General features: G+C 38.1%; 1 protein-coding gene across 2 annotated transcripts in view; it reads left to right on the forward strand.

Annotated features, from left to right (window-relative positions):
* Positions 1–12,698, forward strand: part of MINPP1 (multiple inositol-polyphosphate phosphatase 1) — a 41,494-nt gene that overhangs the window by 11,470 nt on the left and 17,326 nt on the right. The window contains exon 4 of one of the 2 annotated variants that reach the window (XM_055425161.2): positions 1,453–1,586. The exons of the other annotated variant lie outside the window; for it this stretch is intronic. Within the exon in view, the coding sequence (XP_055281136.1) occupies positions 1,453–1,586 (134 nt within the window). The remainder of the gene's footprint in view (positions 1–1,452; positions 1,587–12,698) is intronic. 2 annotated transcript variants of the gene reach the window in all.

Genomic DNA, 12,698 nt, shown 5'->3' on the forward strand with positions numbered 1-12,698 from the left:
AAGATTAACATATTCTGCTTCTAGTCCACACTTGAGATGTCAGCAGGACTGGTCTTCTCTGAGGGCTGTAAGAGAAGAATCTGTTCCAGGCCTCTCTCACTGGCTCACATGTGACCATCTCTCTTCTATACGTATCTGTGTCCCATCCTTCCCCCCATCTTGCTCTTCTCTCATTACCAGCAATAGTTAAACAACATACACTGGGCTACATAGAAAAAAATCCAGTAGGGTAAGAATACTCTGACCATGACAGGTTCAGAAATGCCGAATATTGCCCCATCACACTGAAATGGGCTTCCCAGGTGGCTCAGTGGTAAAGAATCCACCTGCCAGTGCAGGAGCTGCAGGAGACACAGGTTTGATCCCTAGGTCAGGAAGACCCCCTGAAAGACGAAATGGCATCTCCAGTGTTCTTGCTGAGATAATCCCACAGACAGAGGAGCTTGGCGAGCTACAGTCCATAGGGTCACAAAGAGTCGGACATGACTGAGCAACGGAGCATGCTTGCACACTTTAACAGTAGTTGGTGGTCTGATCTATTGCCTGCGGTGAGGCCAACAAGTACTTATTATTCTTAACCTGTTATTCTCATTCAGCATTATGTCTTAGAGATCTTTCCACATCAGTTCATGTAGATCTATAAATAATCTCATAGTATCCGTAGTATGTGTATATTATAGTTTATTTAATTATCTACTTCTTAATGAAGTTTAGGTATATCCAGGATTTTTTTTTTTTTGGTTCCTATAAGCATTCTATTCTAAGATATTCTTGTACATTGTCTCTCATGTTCCTCTGTGATTATTATAATAAATAGAATTAATAGGTCTTAGAGATGTGTGTCTTTTGTCAGTTTGTCCTTTAGAATGTTTTAATACATTCCTTCTAGTACCAGTTTTCCATAATCTTGGTCTACTGTTATTGCTATTTCTGTTACTGTTTTTGGTTACTTGAACCAAAGTAACTAATTTTCTATCTGGTTTCTACCTTCCTAAAATTCTTTAAAATCCCTGACTCACTGTGAGCAACTTTCTGTGCTATAATGAATATTTTTCTATGTATGTTTTCTTTTTTCTGTATCTATCTTTGTTATCATCTTAATATAATTTTAGAAGAGAAGGGAGGCACGCACCTGTCTTGATCCCACTCTTCTGAACTGTCAAGGGTTGTTTATCAAGGATTCTGAACTGCTGGGATTGTTGAATACTGCTGACTTGCTCTTGCATGTCAGTCTCTACATTCCCATTCAGGTTTGTGTCTCAGCATAAATCTCTGGGTCTCACCCTTAAATGCTTGAAATGGTAAATAAAAACTTTGTAGAAACTAAGATTCTCCTGTACTTTGTGTAGAACAGTGATTAAACAATGTAACCTTTTCTGAGAAATCATTATTAAATTAGAAAATCTATTATATTAATAAAAATGTAATGATTTTTGAAATTTTTATTTTTAGGTTTTAGAGTATTTAAATGATCTGAAACAATATTGGAAAAGAGGATATGGGTATACTATTAACAGTCGATCCAGCTGCACCCTGTTTCAGGATATCTTTCAGCACTTGGACAAAGCAGTTAAACAGAAACAATGGTAAAAACTTTTAAAACTTTTTTAACAGGGTTAAAGCCCAATTAAGCTTCTGGAAAATGTTTTATAATGGGTGATTTTTAAAAATAGATTTTGCTTTTATGTTTTTAAAAAATAATTATACTTACAAAAGAATTAGATGACCTATGTAAGTTATAAACCATGTACACCCTCCATTCAACCCAAGAACTGGAACATTAGTAATAATTTGCATTTGTCTATTTATGTACTTCTCCATGATTTCATTTTCCACTCTCCCCTGGCCCTATTTACTTCCTATCCCCTTTGCAAACTATTCCCCATTTGGTTCATATTATTCCTTAGTCTCTATAAAATTTTTTTTATTATGAATGTATCTGTTCCCAAATGACATGCTTAGTTTTGCTTAGAGACATATGCTTACTGTATTTTGGGATTGTTTCTTTCCCCCTCCAACATTATATTTATAATATTTATCATGTTGTTACATATACTATAGTTTATTCATTTTTACTAGAGTACAGTATTCAGTAATGTTCAATATTCAGTAAGTAAATACCATAGCTTATATCATCTTGTCAGTGAGCGTTTGGGTAGTTTCTAATTTTTACTATATTTTAAATAGTGAAATTGTACATGATTTCTGGTAGGAATTTTTCTAAGTTTTTATTTTAAATGAGAGTTTCTCATCAAGAAGTCTCTTTAACATTCATACTTCTCAAAGTTTAAAAATACTTTTCATAATTTGAACCTTTGATAGAATCTAAACTGTTTGACAAATATGCCTCCTTCAAAGCTTGTATATTCACAGTTGGAAATGAAAATCTTGTAGTAAAAGATTGTTATAGAAAGACTGAAGATGGTGCATTTGATTGAGTTTGTGGTATTAAGTTTTATATACATATAGATATATAGAGAAATTGTGTGTGTATGTGTGTGTGTGGATGACTTCAGTTTTTGAAATTTCCTTGGGTTAGATGGGAGTTAGGGAAGAAAACCAGATTTAGTACACGTGGTTCCTAATTCATGATTTATAATGATGGTTCGACTTAAAAGTTGTTGACTTTATGGTGGTGCAGAAATGATACACATTCAATAGAAGCTGTACTTTTCCCAGGCTAGCTATCTGCAGTGTGATACGCTCTCTTACTGCTGGGCATCGGCAGTCAGCTGCAGCTCAGTCACAAGCAAAACACTGCCAATATTCTTAAAACCATTTTAGACACATACAGCCATGCCATTTTTCACTTTCAGTACAGTGTTTAATGTGAAATATTCAGCACTTTATTATAAAGTAGGCTTTGTCTTAGGTGGTTCTGCTCAATTGTAGGCTGCTGCTGCTGCTGCGTCACTTCAGTCGTGTCCAACTCTGTGTGACCCCATAGACAGAAGCCCACCAGGCTCCCCCGTCCCTGGGATTCTCCAGGCAAGAACACTGGAGTGGGTTACCATTTCCTTCTCCAATGTGTGAAAGTGAAAGTGAAGTCTCTCAGTCGTGTCCGACCCTTAGCGACCCCACGGACTGCAGCCTACCAGGCTCCTCCATCCATGGGATTTTCTAGGCAAGAGTACTGGAGTGGCTTGCCATTGGCTTCTCCGTAATGTAAGCATTTTGAATACATTTAAAGTAGGAAATGGCAACCCACTCCAGTGTTCTTGCCTGGAGAATCCCAGGGATGGGGGACCCTGGTGGGCTTCCGTCTATGGGGTCACACAGAGTCGGACATGACTGAAGTGACGCAGCAGCAGCAGCAGCAAAGTAGGGTGGATTTGAGCAAACTCCGGGAAATAGCAGGACAGGGAAGCCTGGCGTGCTGCAGTTCATGGGGTCACAAAGAGTCAGACACAACTGAGCAATTGAACAACAACAAAAGTTAAGCTATGGTGTTTGGTAGGTTTCTGACTGGATGTTTTCAGTTTAATGAAGTGTTTATTGAAATGTAACCCCATCATAAGTGGAGAAAGAGCTATACTTAGTTTCTTCTACCAAACACTTTTTCGGTAGCAACTTTTTTGGTCGCAGAAACAAAATAGTCAAGGTGTTCCCTCTTTGAGATAGGTATTAATTTCTTTTCTATTTTGTTTTATGAGTGTTTTAAAACCCTTAAACTTTATGAGATAACAGATCTTTGCTGTTTTTTTCGTTGTTTAGTGTTTATATCATTGATGAATGTGAGGTATGGCAAACTTAAAATTGTGTCTGAAAGATTCTTAAATAACTTCTGCAAAATTTATTGTTACAACTTGTTACCAGATTCAAAGCTTAAATAAGAAGTTTATCATTGGTATTTTAAAAATGAGCATTTCTGTACACTGAAAACGACAAAGCATTACAGAGAGAAATTAAAGATAACCCAAATAAATCCAGAGATATACTATCTTTATAGATTGGAAGATTCAGATTGATCATCTGTAGACTGCTGCAATCCCTGTCATAATTACAGTGGATCTCTTTGTAGAAATTGAGAAGCTTATTCTGAAACCTATACAGAAATGCAGAGGATCTAGATGAGCTAAAACAATTTTGAAAAAGCAAAAGGACTTAATATATACGTGACTTTAAAACTTATTATAAAATTGTAGCCATATACAAATGGATCAATATAATCAAGTCAAGAAATAAATTCTGATATACATGGTCAGTTTTTTGCTCGGATGCCAAGATAATATATTGGAGTCCTTTCAACAAATGGTGTTGGAACAGTTGGATACCCATATGTTAAAAAAAATGACACTCAGATCCTTCCCTGCACGATACAGAAAAATGGATTATAGATTTGTATAAAATCTAGAATTAGAAAACTAGAAGAAAATGTAGGATCAAGCAGCAAGGATACATTGTGCAGCACAGGAAAACATAGCCATTATTTTGTAATAATTTAGAGTATAATCTTTAAAAATATTGAATCACTGTTTTACACTTGAAACTAGTATAGTTGTACTACAATTTTTGAAAAGAAACAAACGAAATGTAGAATCAATAACCTGGATTTAAGAGCTAAAACTATGAAACTCTTAGAAGAAAACATAGTAGTAAGTCTTCGCCATCTTGGATTAGGCAAAGATTTCTTAGATAAAGAAGTAAACGCATAATCCATAAAAAAAAGATTGAAATGAACTTCATAAAAATTAAAAATCTTTGTGCTTCAAAAAGCACTATTTGGAAACTGAGAAGACAAGCAGCAGACTTGGAGAAAATAGTTGCAAACTATATACATGTGATTTGAATCCAAAATATATTAAAAAGTGTTACATCTCACTGATAAGGTGACACATAATTAATTTTGAAAAAGGGCAAAAATTTGAACAGATACTTTACTGAAGAAAGATATATGGATGGCAAATAAGCACATGAAAAGATACTAATAAACTATCTGATAATATTAGATATTAAAATCACAGTGCTGCTGCTGCTAAGTCACTTCAGTCGTGTCTGACTCTTTGTGACCCCAAAGATGGCAACCCACCAGGCTCCCCCTTCCCTGGGATTCTCCAGGCAAGAACACTGGAATGGGTTGCCATTTCCTTCTCCAATGCGTGAAAGTGAAAACTGAAAGTGAAGTCGCTCAGTCGTGTCCGACTCTTAGCGACCCCGTGGACTGCAGTCTACCAGGCTCCTCCGTCCATGGGATTTTCCAGGCAAGAGTACTGGAGTGGGTTGCCATTGCCTTCTCCAAAATCACAATGAAATACTGCTAATACCCCTAAGTTGGCTGTAAAATAAGAGAAAAATATATGTTGGTCTCTGCCCCGGGTTCTTGACATTGGGCTCCTGAAACCATTGTACTGCCTCGGGTGGTAAGAGTGTCTTTTGTTCTAATGAGATGACTGGATGGCTCCAGGATGATGGCTGTTCACTGGAAATGATAAGCCGTGATTAGAAGCTTGGAATTTTCAGCCTCATCCTCCCCCTGCCCCCAGTCACCACCACCATTCCCCACAGTTCTCTTGAGAAGGGAGAAGGGCTGGAAATGGAGTAAATTATCAGTCATGCCTACGAGGTTCACGGGACTTCTGGGGTGGCGAACAAGTAGAGTTGAGAAAGAGGCATGTCTGGAGAGGACATGGAAGCTCTGTGACCCCTCCCACTTACCTTTCCCTGAACACCTTTTCCATCTGGATGTTCATCTGTGTCTTTTATCGTACCCTTTTATAGTAAACTGGTAAGTGCAAATAAGTATTTTCCTGACTTCTGTGAGCCACTCTAGCAAGTTAAACCTTAAGGGGATCATGAGAGCCTTCTCTCTATAGCCATATTGGATAGACGCTGTGGGTGACCTAGGTGAAGACCTGCTAGTTACAGTTGGCACCTGAAGTAGGGGGCAGTCTCTTGGGACGGAGCCCTTAGCCTGTGGGAGATAATGCACAGAACAGCCATCTGGTGTCACAGAGTATTGCCTAGGGTGGGAAAAACCCTACACATATGGTAACGAGAAGGGTCAGAAACATTAGGAATATGAGAGGAAACGAGAAACATCGGAGGAAAGGACTAAGTATTTTTCCTATTCACTGGCTAAGATAAGAAAAATATTTTTAAAATTTTTCTTAAGTGTTGATAAGATGTGGAGCAATTGGAAACCTTATCCATTTTTGGTGGGAAAATAAAATTGTTTAAAAAGAATCTTCTTAAACATACACCTTTTATATGATTTATATTAAAATGAAATTCCAGGTTTATTTTGTTATGCTTTGCTCATCTTACCCACAAGTGAAGTACAGCGGGGAAAAAATTGCAATGGACTGACTACTCCATTATCTTAGGTAATAGCTGGTTGTGTTGTTTTATCTACTCAGAAGCTAATGAGACTAATTTTCGTGTCATGGATGTCCTGTTGAATGAGATGCAGTAGTAGAAGCCGTGGGATGTAGTAGGCAGATGCTTAGATTTGCTTTTGAGTCCTGGTTCTACTGTATTGATGCTGCAGACTCCTCACTTCTGAAAAGGGGAATTACTGTCCTGACTCACAGGGTTATTAATCAAGTGAGATAATTTCTATTAAAACACTTAGTATAATGTAGGATACAGACATGGTTTTGTTACCATATGTGAGAGCTCTCTGGTCAAAACCTGTCCTTAATGTCTTTGTCAGACATTCACACACCTTTCCTCCCCCTGCTGTCATGATTATTCAGATATTATGAACATACTTTCTAGTACTTACCGTCTTCAAATTTTCACCTTCTTGAGCTCATTCCTTAAATTAATTCCCTTTCCATCAGCAAGATAGAGAACATTTTTACTCCTTTTGGAGGATTACTCTTGTATTTGTGAATTGAAAAGAAGATTCATTCAACAGTATTTTTAAAACATCTACTGTGATACATGTCAGGCAGTATCATATGAGCTAGACAAAGTCATTGCACTTGTGACTGTTAACAGTCTAGAGAAAATAGACATGTATAAAAAAGCCATAGGTTGTGATATAACTATTTATGTAAGATTGTAAAACAGTATGATTATTCCCTTGTGGTTCAGTTGGGAAAGAATCTGCCTGCAATGCAAGAGACTGGGTAAAACAGTATAAAAGTTAAAGGAAGGAGAATTTGACCTTGTAAGACAAAATTTTTTTGGCCACTGCCTCCTTTTCTAGCTAAGGAAGTAACAAAATTTTTTTGGCCACTGCCTCCTTTTCTAGCTAAGGAAGTAAAGTCAGCTCTTATTGTGAAGAAACTGGCAGATACTTTTCAGGTACTGGTTTTCTCTATACTAAAAGACTGATTAGGGATTTTTAAATTTATTTAGCTGAGTCACGATGAAATCTTCTTAAACAGGTAAAGGGAAAAATAGAATTTAGAGACTTCTGTCAGATTGCTTTCCAGAAAACAGAGTGATACTAACCAATTTTATTAGCAGTGCCAAAATTTAGGATACTTCTCAAGAAAACCAATATATGCTCAATACAGAGAGAATAATAGGTTTAAAACCCCCAAAACTAATAAACTTTATTTTTTAGAGCACTTTTAGGTTTACAACAAAAATGGGTGGAAATACAAAGTTCACATGTTCTATCCCTTCCCTCACAGACATAGCCTCCTCCACTACTATTATCACACACCGTTCGTTCCATTCCGTTCCGTCGCTCAGTCGTGTCCGACTCTTTGCGACCCCGTGGACTGTAGCCTACCAGGCTTCTCCGTCCATGGGATTCTCCAGGCAAGAATACTGGAGTGGGTTACCGTTTCCCTCTCCAGGGGATCTTCCCGACCCAGGGATCGAACCCGGGTCTCCCGCATTGGAGGCAGACGCTTTAACCTCTGAGCCACCAGGGAAGCCCATCACACACCAGTGTGGTATAATAATCATGTTTTAACAGAATATTTTATATTTGTATTTTTTGTGAACTGTTCTATCAAAATATTATTTTTACTTCATGACTTTTTTGTATTTGCATTTAGAGTTTATACTGAGTGTATTTGTATTTGTATACATATTTACAGAAGCAATATTTATCCTTAATATTATCTGACGAAATGTCTTCACTCATTTCTAGAGTTCAGAGGCTATTTTTGCTTTCTCCATCCCTCCACCCCTTATTGAGATGGTGCTGTATACACAGGTTGTGATCTTTTTTTGTTGTTATCTTTTTATAGAAATGTTAAAGATATTCTCCAATTTTCTGAATACTTTTCAACATAATTCTAATAGTGTGATTTTACTTCAAGAAAAATTGGAGATTGTAAATAATTGATAAGTATCAACATTTTAGTTAACTATAACCAGTCCTCCAGATCCATGGTCCTCGACACTTATAAGGATCTTGACCCTATTTTCCTTCTTAAACCATCACTACAGTCATGGGATTAAAGTTAAAACCAGTAAATTTAGTATTTAAGCAAATTTAAACAGCTATTGCTGTTTAAACAGTTGTGGTTAGAAAAGCAGGTTAAACTTACTAAATAAGTAAGATTTATCTGCATTTTATTCTACTTTCCCATTCCCCATTATCTGTTAGTATATTTTTATTTTTAATTGAGATTCAGTAAGTCACTTCCTGCTTTTTCAAAGAAAGGTTTATATTCTGAACTATATAATTGCTTACCTCATGAGAGCTTCCATTTTGTCAGGGATACTCTCAGATATGCAAATTAATTATTGTAGATATATGTTACAGTCATTAAATAGCTCTCATTAATCTTTTCTCAACCTTTTCATTCACTATTGAATAAGAGTATGGCTTTTTAAGATTGTGTAGTTCCACGTGTTAACCTAAGATGGCAGTATTGAAATAGAAGTATTGTGGCACCAAGTGATTACTTAGCCCGTTGTAACCAGTGAGCTTTGTCTTTTGAGGTTCTTAGAAGTGTATGCAGATTCTAAATTCTCAGAACTTGTTACTCTTCTGAAGTTATTGTTCCATGAGTTTAACTCGGAACCACAGACTCTTCTAGTGCTAGTTGTTGAAACATACTGGCTAAAATAAAGTAAAAGTTAATGTAACTAGCCTGGCTATGCTTTGAATTCAAATTCACCTGTCTATTTGTCTTTTGGAAAGACATGTTTTGACTTTCAGTGGATTGTAGGTCTGTGATGGCTAGCACTTTATTTCCCTGGTCAGTCCTCGGTGTCTAGAACATGCCTGCAATGCAGTTGGTGCTCAGTATATGATGAAGGAATATCCACGCTTCTGTAATCATTTATCCTCCTAGGCATCTAAGCAACAAACCTATGTATTATTCTTGACTCTGTCTCCCTCACCTTCCACATCTACTCACCATAATGTATTTTTTTGTTGGTTTTTTTTTCAGCTTTACATCAAGTTCTTTTATTTTTCTTCACCCCCACTGCTTCCACCTCAACTCAAACTAACATCGTCATTTTTGATTTTAGCAGTTACCTCCTGAGTGCGTGCCTGATTTTAGTTTTACTTCTACTCAAATTCAATACAGCTAATTATATAGGCAATGGAAGGTATATACAAAGATGAAAACATTTAAATTATTGTCTCAAGGCACTCATGTCCTATTTTGGAGCATATCTATATAACAGCACTAAAACGGGTAAAAAACAATACTGAAGAAGAATTGATTTGAACTGTTGCAGGTTGGTAAAGCCTTTATGGAAGCAGGAGTCTTTGAGGTTGGTCATATCAACCCTTAAACACTTAACTTGACTGAAGTATAAGTGATGTGAAATAAGCAGCACATATTTTAAAATACACAACTTGATAAGTTTTTGCCTATTTATACAGCCATGAAACTATCACCATAATCAAGATAATGAACTAACCATTGCATGCAAAAATTTCTTTGTGACTCTTTCTAATATAGTTCCCACCCCTCATTCCCAGGCTGATCCACTGATCTGCTTTCTGTCACTATAGATTATCTTGTATTTTCTAGAATTTTATATGACGGAACCTTATAGGATGTATGTGTACTTTTTTAGGGGTTTGGCTTCTTTCACGTAGCATAATGGTTATAAGATTCATTTGTGTTTTGAGTATCAGTCATTTATTCCTTTTCATTTAGTATTTGACTTGTTCAGTGACTCAGTCATGTCTGACTCTTTGCAACTCTATAAACTGCAGCACGCCAGGCTTCCCTGTCCTTCACTGTCTCCTGGAGTTTGCTCAAACTCATGTCCATTGAGTCGATGACACCATCCAGCCATCTCATCCTCTGTAGCCCCCTTCTCTTCCTGCCCTCAATCTTTCCCAGCATCAAGGTCTTTACCACTGAGCCACTGAGTCAATTCTTCACATCAGGTGGCCAAAGTATTGGAGTTTCAGCTTTAGCATCAATCCTTCCAATGAATATTCAGGACTGATTTCCTTTAGGATTGACTGGTTTGATCTCCGTGCTGTCCAAAGGACTCTCAAGAGCCTTCTCCAGCACCACAGTTTGAAAGCATCAATTCTTGGGTGCTCAGCCTTCTTTGTCATCCAGCTCTGACATCCACACATGACTACTGGGAAAACCATAGTTTTGACTATAGAGTTTTGTCGGCAAAGTGATGTCTCTGCTATGTTTATCATAGTTTTTCTTCCAAGGAGCATGCATCTTTTAATTTTAAGTATTTTACTTAGTGTTCCATTATATGGATATAATGGATTTGTTTACCCATTCTCCTTATGCTAGACATTTGGGTCATTTACAGTTTGAGGCTACTACAAATAAGTCTGCTGTGAACATTTGTGGTCTTTATATGAACATATGCTTTCAGTTCTTTTGGATAATTAATGCACTGGAAGGACTGATGTTGAAGCTGGAGCTCCAGTACTTTGGCCACTTGATGCAAAGAGCTGACTCTTTGGAAAAGACTCTGATGCTGGGAAAGATTGAAGACAGGAGGAGAAGGGGACGGCAGAAGATGAGATGGCTGGATGACATCGTCAACTCAATGGACATGAGTCTGAGCAAACTTCAGGAGATAGTGAAGGACAGGGAAGCCTGGCGAGTCGGACAGGTCTGAACGACTGAAAAACAACAGTACCTGGAGATGGAATAGCTGAGTCATATGTGGGTGTATGTTTAACTTTTTTGGAAATTGCCAAACTCCCCACCAGTGTGTGAGTTACCGTTGTTCTATTTCCTGGCCAACACTTGGTATGGTAAGTATTGAATATTTTTAATTTTAGCCATTCTCATGGGTGTGTTGGAGCACTTCATTGTAGTTTTAGTTTCATTTCCCTGAAAATTAGTGTTGGAGGACAGATGGAATGAAAAATGCCAACCAAACTGAGAAGTCATCTTGAAAGTGAAACAAAAGGTGGGCAGCTTCATATAATCAGTGGATCAATTTATTATAGAGTAACTTACAAGGTGGGATCAGGATCAGGCAGACAATGATCTGGAAGCATTCACAGCTGTGCTTGGCAGTGCTAATTGGGCATTGGGACAGTTTTACAGTTAACCTAGGATATGAGGGTACAGACTTGAATGTAGGGTGCATATTTCTAAGTCAGGACTAACAGATGGGGTAACTAGTCTCCTGGGCACTGGAAATACATCAGTGAAAGTTTTCATTGTTTGGAGACTAACAGAGCATTGAGGCCACCTGGTCCTCATGATTATTAAACAACATCTTTAACGACAAAACCCTCGATGGCAGAGAACTGATTCAGTCAATCAGTTCAGTCGCTCAGTCGTGTCCGACTCTTTGCGACCCCATGAACCACAGCATGCCAGGCCTCCCTGTCCATCACCAACTCCTGGAGTCCACCCAAACCCATGTCCATCGAGTCAGTGACGCCATCCAGCCATCTCATCCTCTGTCGTCCCCTTCTCCTCCTGCCCTCAATCTTTCCCAGCGTCAGGGTCTTTTCCATGAGTCAGTTCTTTTCATGAGGTGGCCAAAGTATTGGAGTTTCAGCTTCAACATCAGTCCTTCCAATGAACACCCAGGACTGATCTCCTTTAAAGTGGACTGGTTGGATCCCCTTGCAGTCCAAGGGACTCTCAAGAGTCTTCTCCAACACCACAGTTCAAAAGCATCAATTCTTCTGCGCTCAGCTTTCTTCACAGTCCAACTCTCACATCCATACATGACCACTGGAAAACCCATAGCCTTGACTAGATGGACCTTTGTTGGCAAAGTAATGTCTGCTTTTTAATATGCTGTCTAGGTTGGTCATAACTTTCCTTCCAAGGAGTAAGCGTCTTTTAATTTCCTGGCTGCAATCAGCATCTGCAGTGATTTTGGAGCCCCCAAAGATAAAGTCAGCCACTGTTTCCACTGTTTCCCCATCTATTTCCCATGAAGTGATGGGACCAGATGCCGTGATCTTAGTTTTCTGACTGTTGAGCTTTAAGCCAGTTTTTTCACTCTTTTTCACTTTCATCAAGAGGCTCTTTAGTTCTTCACTTTCTGTCATAAGGGTGGTGTCATCTGCATATCTGAGGTTATTGATGTTTCTCCCGGCAATCTTGATTCCAGCTTGTGCTTCTTCCAGCCCAGCGTTCCTCATGATGTACTCTGCATATAAGTTAAATAAGCAGGGTGACGGTATACAGCCTTGACGTACTCCTTTACCTATTTGGAACCAGTCTGTTGTTCCATGTCCAGTTCTAACTGTTGCTTCCTGACCTGCATACAGGTTTCTCAAGAGGCAGGTCAGGTGGTCTGGTATTCCCATCTCTTTCAGAATTTTCCACACTTTATTTTGATCCACACAGTCAAAGGCTTTGGCATAGTCA

The sequence above is a fragment of the Moschus berezovskii genome, chromosome 12 (assembly GCF_049115385.1).
Source record: "Moschus berezovskii isolate FMDL1 chromosome 12, NW_MosBer_1.0, whole genome shotgun sequence".
NCBI classification, from domain to species: Eukaryota; Metazoa; Chordata; class Mammalia; order Artiodactyla; family Moschidae; genus Moschus; species Moschus berezovskii.